The following is a 15986-nucleotide window of genomic DNA, read 5'->3' on the forward strand; positions in this document are numbered from 1 at the left end:
TACTCTGCAAGTCAGACCACAAATAATACTTTAACCATCAGTAAAAAACAAAAAATCAGTAGATTCTAACAAGAACCAAAAATCCTAGTTACTAGAAGTGTTGCATAAATGAATATTCCAATTTGTTTCAGCAATTCCCAACCACAATGACTGACTGGGCAGTATCTGAAGGTTTCAGACTACCTAAGACCATCCTGCCATAAACCAAATAATGTAAGAGCAAAGGCAAGACCCTCACAACATGAAGGCAAACACTCAGGAATCAACAACCTAAAAACAACAGCTGCTGACTTTAATTTCAAGGCACAAAGATGAAGTTCAGATTGGTTTGAGATGAAATCTTTGTGAACAAGAAAGCCTCTTGGCATCTTGATGGTTCACTCAAAAGTTTATCAGTGATGAACCCATCTCTACATTCTCATCAGACACTTCAGCAGCTGCCCACATTAAGGTTTGCACCTCGGGTTTACAAAGGTACAGCCGACAGCACACTTTGAATGCAACGAGGACAAGAAAGATTCCAACCTTATTGAGGAGGTTGATCTTTGTGACTGTGTTGGTTGCCTCCCCAGAGTGCTTCACCAGCAGTGCAATGAGTCGCACAAAGGCATCCAGGTTGTGGTAGCACTTGGCCCGAATCATGGTGGGGTTGGCTGCAGGGTTGTGCTGCTGCTCGGCCAGGGCGCGATAGCTGATCTCAACACACATCTCGGTGCACAGACGGAAAAAACGGGTGATCAGGTCATCTGTTTTCAGGATCCCCTGCTGGTGCATCTAGCCAGGAAAAGGAAGGAAAAGATGTCAGCACCATAACCACGGACAGGTCATTTTACAATTTCCAACAACACACCCTTTACAAAGCACCCACCTTGCCTGCCACAACAGTTAATTTTTGTCATACTCTCCTAAGAGATTATTGTTTTCAAGGCAATTTAAGGGTGGCAACACAATTTTAGCAAACACATTTATTTTTGAATCTCAAATCTTTCCAGCCATCAGCACAGCTGAGAAGCCTATTTCAGCATCAGTGCTGCCACCAGCATACAGCCTTGCATGAAGAACATGAGGAGTACAAGCTCTGGGAAGGGCAGACTCCAGCTCCTCACTCAGGAATAACCACTGCTTGGCAGCCCCATTCTGTAGAAGCAAACTGCATTTGGAAAGCAAATTTTCCTTACATGAACATTACACACAGAGAAAGACTGGCTGGGCTTTTTTGTTTTGCATGGAGGGGTTGTTTTAATAATATACATATAAAAAACCTCAGAAACCTTGTTTTATTTGTTAACCACAGTATTAGAATAATAAAAATGAAACTAATTACACTACAGAAAACTTGGGGGTTTTGAATTAAGCATCTTATCTCTAGACTCCTACTGGACATAAAGCTATAAAAACAGCACAACAGGTATTTTGGAGACAATGTGGAGAACTTCTAGTATTTCTGAAGAAACTTTTTTTTTAAAAAAGCCTAAAGAATTTAGGTATCTGCCTTCAAAGTTCTGTGCTTCTTCTTGTCCTACAGACTTGCGGGAAGGAACACTTTGGCAGTCATTTGAGTTCAGTAGTAGAACCTTATTTAATGTAGTTATTGCAAAATATTACTAAAGCCTGTAAGGAAATAAGTGTAAATAAACACTGCACTTCAATATATTTAAACTGCTACTTCAAAACTGATCAAATATGTGCAAAAGGTAATCAAGTGTGATAAAGAGTGAAGTGGGACAAAAGTGTACTACGTATTGTGAGTACTCTATACCGAAGTGTGCTTTAGAAGCATGAATTAAAGTAAAAGAAGCGAGATCACAGAAACAGGTAAAATATTTAAGGTGTATGTTTATCACAATATCTATTAAAAACATTCAATAGGTTCTATGCAGTAGAAGTCAGACCAACAGAATGGTATCTATAACCAGTACAAAAGGACACTAAAATCAAATGAAAAAAACACTGCATCAGTCACAATCTTCATGCATAGTCTACAGCTTGAGATTCTCTTCATTAGTAGCTGCAAAGTCTGCATCTGTGGTTGTGTCACAAACTTAAAAAGAACTCAATGCAAAAAGGCCACGTCAGGGCCTTTCCTGCAGCTGCAGTCAAGGAGCTGCATGCAAAGAACAGAGTTTTAGGGTGATGCCTGCAAATACAGGAGCTTGTTGCCACACATGCTGGGCTACTGAGGGGATCTCCCTCCTCAATCACACCTAGAAGGCAGATGGTATGTGATGTTCACCACACCTGTTAAGGTGCTTCAGAGTCCTTTAACAATGGTTAAAAGGACCATGTTCAACATGATGTTAGACTTTGTTTAAGCACCACTTCAGCTAATGAAGTCTCAAGATTTTCCTTATTATGATTTCATTTTGAAAAAGAATTCCCTTGCCCACATGACCTGAAATAATTTACCTGAATCTCTACTGGTGAAATCCTCCTGTAGGCTGTCAGAGCTTTTTGCTGTTACCCATAAGGAGCAACACCAGTCAAGGCTCATTACAGAGCATGACAGAACTATTTCCAAGAGCTATTTCAGCTCAAGTTCTTTTTCCACCCAACTTAGAACTCATGGTCTGAAGTGACAGCCTGTTGCTATAGTATCTGAAGAACACGATTTGGTGGAGGACAGGGGCTTCATCAAAACCAGACAATTTTGACAGTAAACTGCCATACACCTAGAAATTTCAAAAGGATGCCTAACAGGTTATAACACTGCTTTAAAATGGAGGGCATCACACCCTACTTATGTTGAATAAAAAGCACCTTTCTTTCCAAAAGCTCTACCTGTCCAACAAACGCAGAGAATGCTTTGGTACTGTCACGGCCTGCTGCAGCTGAGTGGTAAAGGTTCACCCACTCCCTCAGAAGGTATTCTGCCTTCTCCCTCAGGCCTGGTGGGTCATCATACTCAGAAGCTTGGGAAATTCCTGAATGCATCATGAAATTAGGACCTCCATGAGCACGGTCAATCATTGCTTCATAGTTTGATCGGACCACTTCCATCAGCTGGGGTAATCTAATGCAACAGACCAGAGCAAGAGCTGGGTTAGAATTCCTCCTCCCCCACAAGGTGCAGGAACTGGAAGCTCAGTCAAAGAGAGTTGAAAGCAAGCAAATTATTCTTATACTAAAACTTTCTATCTTACAGTCCTCACTGGAATAGCAGAAATAAGTCATGAAAGCAGATACACTTATGATGAAAGAAGGAACACTGAAATCACATAAGCTTTGAAGTTCCACTCCAATTTGTACAGTGGAGTGCTGCAACAAAACACCACAGGGACTAGAAGCAGCTTCTCTTCTGCAGACTTCAGGAGCCCTAAAATGCTCCCAGATAGGGAGATACCAGTACTGAGTGGCCTGACTGGATTTGGCTGCAGTGAACACCAAGCCATACAGTGAAGACAGTCTATCCATGCCAACTGCACAGAAAAGGACTTTGGTTTTGGGACATCCTATTAGCAGCTGTGTTGGTAATGGCAGCCACTGCCATCAGCCAGCTGCTGGTTGCTCTCACAGCTATTCAAAGTTCTCCAAACTCTAATCCATGTCTTTCTCAAGCCCAGCAACAACTGCTTCCACCTTACAAATAGGAGGCCTCCAAGTCCCACAGGTAATTCCAGGTGTTGTGGCAACATTTGCTACCCAAATGGTTTGGGCAGTTTGCTGGTGGATATATAAGCCATGTGAGACTGGTGGAGGATTCCTCTGTAAGCTCTACACAGAAAGGATTGTCCGACTGGATTGTTTGAGATTAATAAATTAACATTCTGACACCTAAATATGTAAGATTTAAACAGGCAATAATGCGTAAATTTGAGATAAAGCAGGAATTCAAACAAGTTTCTCACAGTTCCACCAAATTTTGGATCATAGTGCATAGAGAGATTTTCTTGCTTAAGCATTCAGTTCCACATGCTGCTACAGCTGCCCTGATTTTGGCTAAGATGAGCACATTTACACTAGAGTGACAGTTGAAACTAAGAAAGGACTGCAGCCTCAGGGAAAGTTTAAAGCTGTATGATTGAATGATATGAGACATGGCCTATATAATATGCAAATCATAAATGAACACAAAAAAAGTAATACATTGCACAATACTATAGCCTCACCCTTCCGGGGCGTTTCCTCTGGAATGAGCATTAATTCTCATGAGTGTCTCAATGGTGTGAAACAGATCTGCTTCTGTTACATGGGCAACACTTCTCTCATCCACCAACAAGATCTTTACCAACTGCATGGCAAATGCCACAGCCATGTAGTTCAAGCCATTCTCCATGGACTGTCAACATGAAAAAGACAGAGTTCAACCACAGATCTTACAGTGGAGTGAGTGCATCCCTCCTTTAAAAGAGCAGGTTCTCTCTACCTGAGCCAAGTGCAGGTCATACTGCTGCATGTTCACAAGGTGATTGCGGATTAGCAGCTCCACAGCTTCCACGTTGTACTTGTACTCATCTCTGCATTCAATCAGGCACCTGAAGAATTGGACTTCTTACAAACAGTGTACTTCAACAACATAGTTTAAGTGAAGCAGCTCAAATCTAGTACTTCAGAAACTGTGACATTCACTGTGATTCATTACCCAGCTTCAAAAGAAGCCCCTTGTAGAGCATTCTCTAAGGCAATGTTTAAGCTCAGAACAGTCAGACTCAAGCATCTATTGCCCTGCACAACTGGTCACAAGAGCCCTTCAAGAGCTTCAGTTTATTCAGCATAAGAAGTCTCTCTTCCAAGGATGAATTGGCAGATATGCCTAGCTGAAGCTTCTGCTGCAGGCATATGCCATGTCACATTGTTTGTGACATCACAGAGATATTCTCCGCAAAATGAGGGGGGAAAAAGCCCAGTCCATGCTCTAATGCTTAATTCCATTAAGGATTCCTATCATGTTCTGGGATGAACCAGCATTATCATAAGATCTATTAACTTTGACAAAAAAAGCTGGTTATTTTTTGTCTGTCCAAATTGCAGCAAAATATTAACAGGCAGAAAATTCACAGTAATACAGGAACTCCCAGAAGATGGTCAAAGCTACATCAGTGTTCTTTTTGCCTTGCAACTGACCTAGTGATTTGTTTGTTACACCAGGGAGATCCATAGGCACGGCCATCCTGCAGAGCCTTCAGCACCAGCAGGTGACACTCACGATAGCGGAGCAGGAGGTCAGCGTCAGCCCCGCTGGTGGCATCCAGCAAGCCCTCTACAGCCTAGAATAGATGCAACCTGTTAGCAGAGGAAAAAAAACAGTCCTCTTCCAAATCTTCTGCACATCACATCAGCAAGAGTTATCACCAGAAGACATGAAAAAAAAAATTAATTTAGTAATTGTGCTGACATCTTGATAAGACTGTGTGAGATTTTACCAGCTACTATGACATCTAGACATGCACTGTACACAGCTACACTATCAAAAACAAAGCTACAGGTCTCTCTATGCCCCACTAGCTTTGTATGTGCACCAAATACCATGACAAACCATGTTAGCTTGTGCTGCAGCTTCTCTAAGTCAATGCCTCCTCAAGCAATTCTGCATACGGCTCATGGAAAACTACCTGAGAAATATTTAAAGAACCTGCCAGAGGTAAGTGAGCAGCTTCCTTAGAGAAAGAGCTGCAACACTCAGGGGTATATCTGTGTTAGCCTACAGCAAATGGAGAATAAGTTTTACACAGGCAACACAATTTATATGATAAGTTCTAGTCAGGACTGGATCCTTTAATAGGTAGAAGCACTAGCAGACAAGAACGAAGAGTCTCCCTCCAGCTTTTGGTTACCTCTGTTTTGGCACTGTTCTTGGATCCTCATGCAGACAGCTCAGTAACCTTACACTATTCTCAAGTAGATTTTTCTCTATGTCTGTCACTTGCTCTGCACTACTACACAGGCAATGATGCCAGCTCAGATCACAGAGCTCACTGCAACACTTCCCACTGGTACAGCCTACAAATTCTGGCTGGGACGGAGTTAATTTGCTTTATAGCAGCCCATATGGTGCTGTGCTTTGGATTTGTGCTGAACCAGTGCTGAAAACACACCACAGTTTTGCCAGTTGCTGAGCAGCACAGGATCAAGGCTTTTTCTTTCTCACTCTGCTTCCTCCACAGTGGGTAAAGCTGGGGATGGACAAGAGGCTGTGAAGCAACACAGCCAGGACAGCTGACCCAAACTGAATAAAGGAATGTTCTATACCATATGACATCATGTTCAGCAATAAAAGCTCAGGGAAAGGAGGTTGAAAAAGAGCATTCATGGTTCTGGTGTTTGCCTTTCCAGGCAAATGTCACATGTGCTGAAGCCCTGCTTTGTGAGGAGTAGCTGGACATCTCCCTGCTGATGGCAAGTAGAGATTTTAGTTTCAACTGTGCACACGGCCTTTATTTTCCCTATTAAACTGTCATAATCTGAACAAATATCTTCGTTGCATCTTCTCTGTGTCCTGCAGAAAAGCAGAAAGAGGAAGCAGCTCGATGGATGTTTAGCAGCTGGTCAGGGTCAACCCACCATGCATAGTCACGTATCAGTTACTGCAAAATAAACCCCACTTATTAATAAATAAGTGTGCCATTAGAAATCTAGTACTATGCTCAATACCATCCACCCACAAGGGCAGTTCAAACACCTTTGTAGCCTCCAAATCATCCTGAAATCAGACCACTCCAGACTGCAACAGCTCTCTACTTGCCACATCTGTACAAAAGTTAGTCCCAGGATTCTGTACACCTGCCTCTCCCACAGCAGTCTTAACAGCATGTGTACAACACCCTGCGTGAACACAACGGCTCCCTCCCAATCTCATTGATTGGATTTCCAAAGACAGCAGCTCAGTACTGTTCACCCAGCAAGTTCCACAGGATGCATGAAGAAACAAGGTCACCAGCAAGACAATCCATGAGCTAGATGAGTAATAAATTCTAAGCAGGCTGTCACAGAGAAGAGCTGTCCACACGTACCTTCTGCAGCAGTCCCAGTGCAGCAATAGCATCCCGGGAGTTCCGAGCCACCACCACGGCCTCCAAGAGGCTCCGCAGTGCTTGGACTTGAGGATTCATGGCCAGGGTGTGTGGAATGGATTGCAGGTGCTGCTCCAGCTCTGTCATACACTTGTCATAAATTTGTGCTACATCATCTGTAGCCCAAGCTTGCTGCTTAAGAGAAAGTGAGAATCAGTGATTTTAGCAAGGATTGCATTTGTGACACTCATACTGACTGACTGGCTCTTCTCCTTCAGAATCACTGAATGGTTTGGGTTGGAAGGACCTCAAAGACCATTTTGTTTCAACTGCCCTTCTATGGGCAGGGACATCTTCCACTAGAGCAGGTTGCTCAAAGCCACACCCAATTTGGCTTTGAACACTTCAGGGATGGGCCATCTACAGCTTCTTCAGATAACCTCTTCCAGTGCCTCACCACCCCCACAGAGAAGAAGTTCCTCCTAACATCTAAATTAAACCTGCCCTCTTTCAGTTTGAAGCCATTCCCCCTTGTTCAGTCAGTAAGGTCATACATATCCATACAAAAACTTGTTAATTATCTTAAAATTCAGACTTGCCATCCATGACCTTCAAAAGTAACCTGAGATTTGAATAAAATGTTTCACTGCAATTAAAACAACTTGTAGTAACCCTAAATTGCAGAATTTGTCCCAATTTGGGTTACAAATCCCCAAGACTGGATATAAGTTTTATGTTGCCATTACTTTGTCTTTAGAACAAATGCATTTTTTCAACCACTATCCCCAAGCAATACGAACACTTGACTCTTATGAGTCCTTCTAACAAAAACACAAGTTCTGCAACAGTCTCCACAATGGCTATAATACTCTCAAGCTGATTAATTCAGAAACCTCTACCTTCATAGGCTGAGCCAAGAATCCTGTAGGCTGAGTTAAGTCATTGGTGGGCAAGAAGCCAGGGACATTGCGTGCAAACTCCTCATAAACAGCCAGCTGTTTTGGGTCCACACCTCCAACCTTTGCAACAAAAAGAACAGGCATTTAACTCATTTATGAGACTGAGGCAGTAAAAAATGAAGGCAGCTTGTGTAGCAGGGAGCTACTCTTCAACAGAGTGGACTAAACATCGAGTAGGATTCAGCTGCTCTGCACTGAGGTCCTATCTCTCCTTCCACACCTACAAAGAGGGGGATTTTGCTCTAAAAATGAAACTCACATTCCAAGAAACAGAAATAACGGAATACTGAGAAATGCTCTGCTGAAAGTACATTGTATGTCTTTTAAAGGAAGAACACAGAAAGGAGACAAAGAAAAATAAAATATAAAGACAACAAAACAGTGAGAGGAAATGCACAGAAATAGAGAAGGAATCGAGAAAATTATATAAATACTCAATTTGGAATAACGTATTTATGCATTTCCATACTAATCAAAATAACAGCAGCTGCACCGTTAGGCAAGATTAACAATATATGATTACTCAGCTGACTCTGTGCCATCTAGTTTTCCTTATCAGGAGGGAGAGAAGAGCAGCATCAGAAGAGAACTCACTTTTAACCTGATCTGCTCTGGCATCCGCTCGGCCTGGTACGTTAACACAACGGGATCGCAGTAGCGCCGCCCCTCTTGCCTGGCATGCTTTCTGAGCTCAAATTCCTGCCAGAAACACAAACACCACACTGCATTTTACACACCCATCTGGACGTGTATGAGTATGGGATACTTCTTCAATGGGTCCATACTTACAGTTGCGAGCCTCTTGTCCATCTCGGGGCCTGCCTTTTCCACAGCTGTCTTCTGGATAAAGCAGCAGGCAAGCTCACAGTTATCCTGTGCTAACTGGGCAGCTGCCTGCTCCATCATGTCCCTCTGCTGTGGGGAGGCTGCCTATTGAAAATCACAATCATCAGTGAAGAATGTAAAATTTCCCTGCATATAGCTAACCTTAAAATCTGCACCACTGCTTATACAGAACACCAGCAATAAAACGCAATGCTCTTAGGATCACACTCCCTTCCCATAGAATATACAATATTAAATTTAATTTTGCATAGCTTTGAATAAAACATGTAGGCAAGACGACAGTAAAGACTTTCAACAAGGAACAAAACAGCAGGAGTTCTCCATCTTCTCCACCTACCCATCTCCAGGGCACAGAAATAAAGGCCTGCTTTAGACAGACACACACAGAGTGATGCTAATGCAGGGAAGGCTTTGCATCACAGTAGAAGTTTTTCTGCTTCCTAGGTTGTAATTGGAAGATATAAAGGTGCACCATTAACAGTGCAAAAGAGCAGTCCTAAGCCTTTTTCAGTGGGTTCCTTTTCTGGTAAGGAATCAAGATTTTCTTCCTTCTTTCCCAGAGTCTGCTTTATGAGAACCCTGAAAAGATGCACTTATTTTCCAGGGTGCAAAGCAGCAACTTCCACTAGAAATGGAATACATCTATAAAGGCAGCCTGTCCTATTTACCTGGACTTCACTGTCTGCAAAGAGCTCTTCCATTAATTCCTGAAAATTATACTATTTATGTTAAACCACTCCATAACAATAACCAGATAAGAATTTTGAGATGGCTCATACAGAGCCTTTTCTGCAACAAAATGTTTTCTACAATTATCCCTTTAAAAATTTCTTTGGATTAAAACTCGATTTGTACTAATGTCATACGTCTTCAGGGATAAAAATCTTGATTAATTTTTAATTGCTGAAAGTACAGCTGTGTCTTGATCTTTCCATGACCCTTATGCTCTTGTGCAAGAATTCTGGGTAGTAGCTGCTGTTGTGGTCAGCAGTTCACAGACTCGTCCACACTTTAGCTCAAACTTGAGACCTGATAACAGCCCCTAAAAAAACCAATGAATTCACAAGCTGTGCAGAAGAGTCTAAACCACCTATCTGCTAAGAGCACAAGTAAATAAAATCTGCCTGAAGCATGCATGCTGAAACAATCCCAGATATCACCAAAATCAATTCAGTCCTCCCCACTTTAGCTTTTCTGCCTCAAACCCTACAGAAAGCTCAAGCCTCCAAGACTTCCATAATATGATTGAACTGGAGAGAACACCGGGCAAAATCAAAAATAGTCAGGAAGTTTGTGTGTCATTTAGAAAGATCTATCATTTCAGTTTAAGGGTGTTTGACCTGGAATCACAACACTTTTTTCTACCGTAATTCTGCAAGAGTAATAAAATTTTACTCAGTGAATTCATCCCATGCTAGTTAAGCCACACACTAACGCTGGATGCCTACAGTGCTGTAAGTTGGCTATGAACTCCAAATGATGGGGCTCTTACCCTCAGTGCAGTAGCAAAGCTATTTTTCAAGTTGGTAGCTATGCTCATCAGCAAAGGCTCCCTGCAGGTAATCATGGCCATCCCAGCAGTCAGGTTCCTCATCATGTGGTGAGCGGCCACACGCATCCGGGACTCCTCAGAATCCAGGGCAAAGTCCTTCCTGACTATCTGCTCACAGGTTGTCATGGCAATCTTGATGGATCTGTCCACCACGGGATGGACGAGGTCCTGCACCGCACGCTCGATGGCCTGCCGCACGCACTGCTTCAGCTGCGGGTGCGCTTGGAACAGCGGAATCTGCAGGGCACGAGGAGAGGTGAGAGAAGAAAGTACTGGAATCCCACCTACCCCACACACCTGCATCTTCCCAATGACTCTTAAGTGCACTGTCATGGCGTGTGCACTACTCCCATGTTCCCCATGCAGCTATTGCAGTATTTGATAAATCTGAAGCCGGAACAAATTATTATTTTTCTATACCAACTTGCAGCTGAGTAACAATGCAAAGATTGACTTAAGAGATGAGCTGCTAACTGGACAAAAGGAGCACAGAGGCCTCTTTTATCCCAAAATCCTGATAGCTCCCACCAGCTGAGATCTCCATCAACCCTGGCTGTAAGAATTCTTTTAGCAAACTGAATCAGCTCTAAAACTTACCGTTGGATTTAAGGTAATGTGTGGAGCCAACCCTCCCAGAGAATAGACGTTGATGTCATGATAACTGTACTGGGGCTGTGGAGGAACCGTGGCTGTACAAGTGGTGCTGGTAGCTGGAGTTGTAGAAGCAGCTGGAGAACACAAGTAGGTTGTATTGAGACACTATGAAACCACAGTGAAAAGCAACTGCTTAAAAATCAAGTATATAATTCTTATATTATATAAGAATTATATATATAACCAGGAAACAACCTAGAAATAAAAGGGTGCAGTTTGATCATGAAACCTCCTAAACTCACCAAGCAACTTTCATTCTCCATTTACCTAATAATTAGTACCAAAGTAGCTTCAGTACATTTTAAGAGAGCTGTTCATTATGATAGTTTTAGCAACCAGTCTATTGTTAATAGGAGGGAGTCTAAGGAGTAACTACACAAATATAATACAGAATTAGTCCTCATGATGGCTTCCATTCCCTTCCCATCTCCAAAGTCCTGTAGACCTATTTCTTACAAAACCACCAAGGTACTCCCAGGCACTCAGGCATATTACAATAGCATATGTAGCTTAATATTTTATTTTGTGATAGCAAAACCTGTCTTATTTGAACTTTAACGGTGTGGTTCTGGATTCTATGAGATGTACTTACTGGTTGTTGTGATGGGTGGTAGCTCTTCTGGCTGCTTCACATCCTTCTTTGGAGCAGACAGCTGCTCATCCAGATTTTTCAGACGGTCCTTGTCTTTCAGGAGACTTCCAGGTTTCAGCTCATTGATGTCCAGTGCAAGATTCTTGCAGAGCACCTCAATCTCAAACTTCAGATTCAACTGCAAAACAACTCTAGTTTAGGTCATGTCACAAGGAAAATACCCAAAACATCTACTGAGCCACCTGACTCCCAAACTCTCCATTCTAATGCCACCCCTTTCAGAGACTAAAAATGATTGAGGATTAGACAACTATCTTGATGCTGACCTCATGGAGAAGAGTTTCATCCAAGTTCTACCAAATTAAGCAATTCCAATGCAATCTCCACATGCTAAAGCAGTGAGAAGCACTGCTTAGTCCCTTACAATATCCTTCTTGACTAGGATGTCAATAAAACCTTACACTCAGAAATTACAGAAAAAAATTCAGTAATTTACTTTTAGATCATGTTCCTGATGTAGCTCAGCTAAAACATTCATAATGGCCATTGTCCATGGGTTTGGAGGCCTGAAGACCTACAAGAGAAAGAAGAGAGCAGGATTACAAAACTTCCCGAATCATCTGGATAATTTATGACTGGATATGTTGGAAACACAAGCAGCTTGCGTGCATACAGCCATGGAAACCTTTGTGCAGCTGTGATTAGGGCTGAATTTAGGTTTCTGGTAATCATTATTTCAGTAATTCAGTATAACTAGAAATACATTAGGAACTTAAATCAAAAACTGGAAACACAATGACCTGGTCCTTCTTGAAAGATCAGTTCTATGTCAAGCAGAACTGACAAGCTGATCAGGATCACAGTGGGTGGGAGGAAAAAGAAAACCAAACTAGGAATAAATATATCCTAGAACCTCTTCAATGCCATCCTTCCATTTCTCAATGGAGTTCTGTTCAGGGATACCACAGTACATTTCAGCTAACATCACCTATTAAAAATGCATGGCCATGTACTTTCCCTCCACACAAAACTCCTTGACTTTATGCTTTTATATCCCTTTTCTTTCTCTCCACTGAATTCAATCAGTTTTCATTTTGTGACAAAAGCTGATTACTTCCTGCAGTATTTTGCCATTTGAGCAATAACTCTGTCTGTACAAAAACACTTACCACACTCCTGACACTGGATTCTAAGACTTTGGCAACAAATGGCACTACATAAAGCAATTCCTGCTGTCCCTTAACGTATGCTTCCAGTAGTAGTGACTTCACATCCAAATCCTGAAAAACAATTGAAGTGGAAATGAGGGTAGAGAAAACAGCAAACACACTCCACTATTCCACTAATACACTACTTCTTTTTCAGATACAAGCAAGGCTGAGTCAAGACAGCCCTTGAATTTTAGAGACTGCTAAGCAGCAGTTACTTTTTGAACAAAGATTTATACATCTACATTTTTACATGGATTAACAAGCTTCCAAAATAAATTTAGGTACTAACTTTCCTGATATAAAAAAATATTTAGAAGTGTTAAATAACCAATTCTGGAGTCATACTTTGTACTTGGCATATAAAAGAGGCACCAGAAAGGTGGCAAGATTTCCCAAATAGCCTATGCTACTGCATAACAGCATACCAATTCATGCCAAGGCAATCTGTAAAGACAGAAGCTCACCGTGTGCAAGATGGGCTTATTTTTAGCCATTGTTATCATTCCCAGCCAGTGACCAAGGTTCTTTAACAAGGAACGGTCTGAGAAGTTGGCTGCAGCTTTATCTGATGTCAATAGCACCTAACAAAGGATAAAAAAAAAGCATCTCGAGCAACAAGCAGAAGATAACCAGACTCCAAATCAAACAGCTGATGTGAAGGCAAAGTTTTAGAACATTAAGTTCTGAGCTTCAGTCACATTACAAAGGTACTTCAACAGCTTTCACTTCAAGGCAGCACCCTGTACATCTGCACTGTAATGACTACAGAATTCTTTTCTTTAAAAGGATCAACAAAAGAGGATTAAATTTTCCCAGACCTCACCATTTACGCTGTTGAGACTGTTACAACTACTCCCATAGCTGAGTGTAACTTGTGCTTCCTCTTAATGCCTCATCACAGACCTGAAGGCTACAGTTTAACCTTCCAGGGAAACCATCTCATTGTCATGTCAAAACATAAATCATGTCATCATGCCATAAATCACAAAACAAGTATTCTGCTGTTAGTTCTGTTCCTTAACTCCAGAGGAGCATCAGCTGAACAGAGCAGGTTCAGCTGTATTCTCAAGAGCCAGGAGATGCTTTTGCACTACAGCGTAACCCATGGCGGTCAGGAAATTCCACCAACAGGTTTAAAAATAGTGCATTCTTTACCAACTTGTTTCATCTGGTCATCACTTCTGGGCTATTCCTTCCTCCTCCCATCCATATTCTCTTAGCCCTCCAACACATTTTGGCTTTTACACCCTCATTTTCTAAACACACCCTTTCCCCCCTATTCCTCCTGGGCCAAAAGAGCAGAGTGTCATTTTCTATCTTTGCACTTTCCTCCAGAGAAAACAACTAGACCATAAGCAATTTTCCCCTGGGTTATAATTTGCAAACTTCACACAAATTTGAAGTCCACCTACATAAATGAATTTAAATGTAAATTTGCTCTCCTGTTACACAATTTAAGTCTTTCATACATTCCTAACTGAAAAGAATCCTAGTATTCCTAAAGATAATCTGTAAGTTTAATGGTAAGCTAGAAAGAATATTTTTGAATGATATTCTATATTTGAGAATCAGCACCATACAAACAAATAGCATCAGGAGAACAGCAAGTTCCTGTGCTGCCTTTAGAAAACTTGCACTACTCACCTTGATATTTCTGTAGGTTTCATTCAGAACCATTTTATTAAACTCCGGATTCTTAAGTGTGTCAAGGAAGTTTGAATATAAGCTGTGAAAGTTAGGCTCAATACTGACTCTTTTCATCACAAGATACTGTGATACCCAAGGCATGAACTCTTCTTTCACTGTTTCCTTCAATTCTTCCACCTGTGCTCAAACCAAAGACAAAGCACACCACAGAAAAGATGAGAAGATAATCAAGACCTTCTGGGGTCAGCTCTGACCAACATGTAGTTTATGGTCAGTCAACTGCTTCTAAAACTAAGGTGGTTTTTAAAAAAAAAATAAATTTTGAAATCCAAAGATCTGGTCAACCAGTAAGGACTCAAGCATGAAATCAGCAAGGCATAGAAAGTCACCTCTCCTTCACTTCCCAGCTTTTTACCAGACAACTGAAAATAAAAGTTGTCACCTAACAAGTTCAAGCCATCCACCAACAAAACAGCACAGGTGGAGCAGGACTGTACACCTCAACTAGTTAAAAAAAATTCCCTTAATTTCTGAATACCAGAGCTTAACCTTGCAACATTTAATGGTACCGAGTCCATTTATGATATGAATGTTTATTTAAGATTAAGAACAGGTATCTTCTACCCATCTCTCCTCTCCCTGGGAAATTTTATCTCCAAAGATGTTTAAGCAGAAAGTGCTGGAAACTATAATTTCTTTACAGTGTACTCCCTCCTGAAGTTTTTGAAGTTAGAATTCTGTAGAAGTATCATCAGCCCACACTTAAAAATGAATATATAAAAAAAGGATTAAGAGTATAAAACCTATTTTTACTAGCATTCTTTCATACTTGCCTTCTGTGTCATATTTGACTGAGACAGATTATTGAAGATGAAAGCAATTTTTTCCTGGACATTCTCTGGAGGTTCCACAATCCTCTCTGTTTGATCTGTTGCTACTAACAGCGTATCAATGTTGGTAGTATTAATGGAAGGCTGGAAGGAGAACAAGAAGTTAAATATAAACAATACCTAGAGGTGACATCAAAAGGAACTTTTGCTCTGTTCTGTCAAGCAAAAATAGAATTGAGCTTTATCAGGGGACATCTACTGTCTCAGATTCATTTTCAGCAGCACTCTGAAGGAGCCAAGTGATTTTTTTTATTCTAAAAATGATGATCAATACTCAGCAGAAGAATGCTACTGCAGAAAAAGCCTCTACATGCACATAAAATAGATGCCACTGCAATGGCACCCTTTAGGCCTTTAAGCCTGGGTACAATTATAGCTTGGAGAAAAATCACAACACAATAGTGAGCAGCACCTAACACAGCAGGGAGTCTCCAGGAGCACTTCAGTGCTGATTTGGGAAGGAGAAATCCCAGAGGTTCGGTCTGAGACCAGGTTCTCATTCTGAGTTGCCAGCTTAAGTCAACAGAATGTGACCCTGGTCCCTACAGCTGCAGGTCTGGACCCAGGGCTTTAACACCTGGTATGTTGCAATTAAGGGAAAAGGTAATGCAGCTTTCAGTATCAATTCTGACTGAAATTTAAATGGGAATACAAACACCTCAAAGTAACAAGTTTCTACATTACATAA

The 15986-nt window shown here is 41.4% G+C and overlaps 1 protein-coding gene and 1 non-coding gene across 8 annotated transcripts in view; both read right to left on the reverse strand.

Moving 5' to 3' along the window:
- CNOT1 (CCR4-NOT transcription complex subunit 1) overlaps positions 1-15986 on the reverse strand; it is a 55279-nt gene that overhangs the window by 5621 nt on the left and 33672 nt on the right. For 4 of the 7 annotated variants that reach the window (XM_039721341.1, XM_039721336.1, XM_039721338.1 and 1 more), the window contains exons 24-40: positions 15242-15382; positions 14406-14585; positions 13226-13342; positions 12720-12830; positions 12047-12124; positions 11551-11728; positions 10902-11032; positions 10245-10541; positions 8696-8836; positions 8501-8605; positions 7847-7966; positions 6948-7142; positions 5062-5204; positions 4364-4472; positions 4107-4276; positions 2779-3010; positions 526-774 (exon numbers count right to left, since the gene is read on the reverse strand). In XM_039721341.1, the coding sequence (XP_039577275.1) occupies positions 526-774; positions 2779-3010; positions 4107-4276; positions 4364-4472; positions 5062-5204; positions 6948-7142; positions 7847-7966; positions 8501-8605; positions 8696-8836; positions 10245-10541; positions 10902-11032; positions 11551-11728; positions 12047-12124; positions 12720-12830; positions 13226-13342; positions 14406-14585; positions 15242-15382 (2697 nt within the window). The remainder of the gene's footprint in view (positions 1-525; positions 775-2778; positions 3011-4106; positions 4277-4363; positions 4473-5061; positions 5205-6947; positions 7143-7846; positions 7967-8500; positions 8606-8695; positions 8837-10244; positions 10542-10901; positions 11033-11550; positions 11729-12046; positions 12125-12719; positions 12831-13225; positions 13343-14405; positions 14586-15241; positions 15383-15986) is intronic. The other 3 variants (XM_039721337.1, XM_039721339.1, XM_039721335.1) reach the window with 1 other exon arrangement.
- Positions 13770-13908, reverse strand: LOC120508172. Its single transcript, XR_005628946.1, has one exon. It is a non-coding gene; the product is annotated as a small nucleolar RNA SNORA46 (small nucleolar RNA).

The sequence above is a fragment of the Passer montanus genome, unplaced genomic scaffold (assembly GCF_014805655.1).
Source record: "Passer montanus isolate IOZ18808 unplaced genomic scaffold, ASM1480565v1 scaffold45, whole genome shotgun sequence".
Classification (NCBI taxonomy): Eukaryota; Metazoa; Chordata; class Aves; order Passeriformes; family Passeridae; genus Passer; species Passer montanus.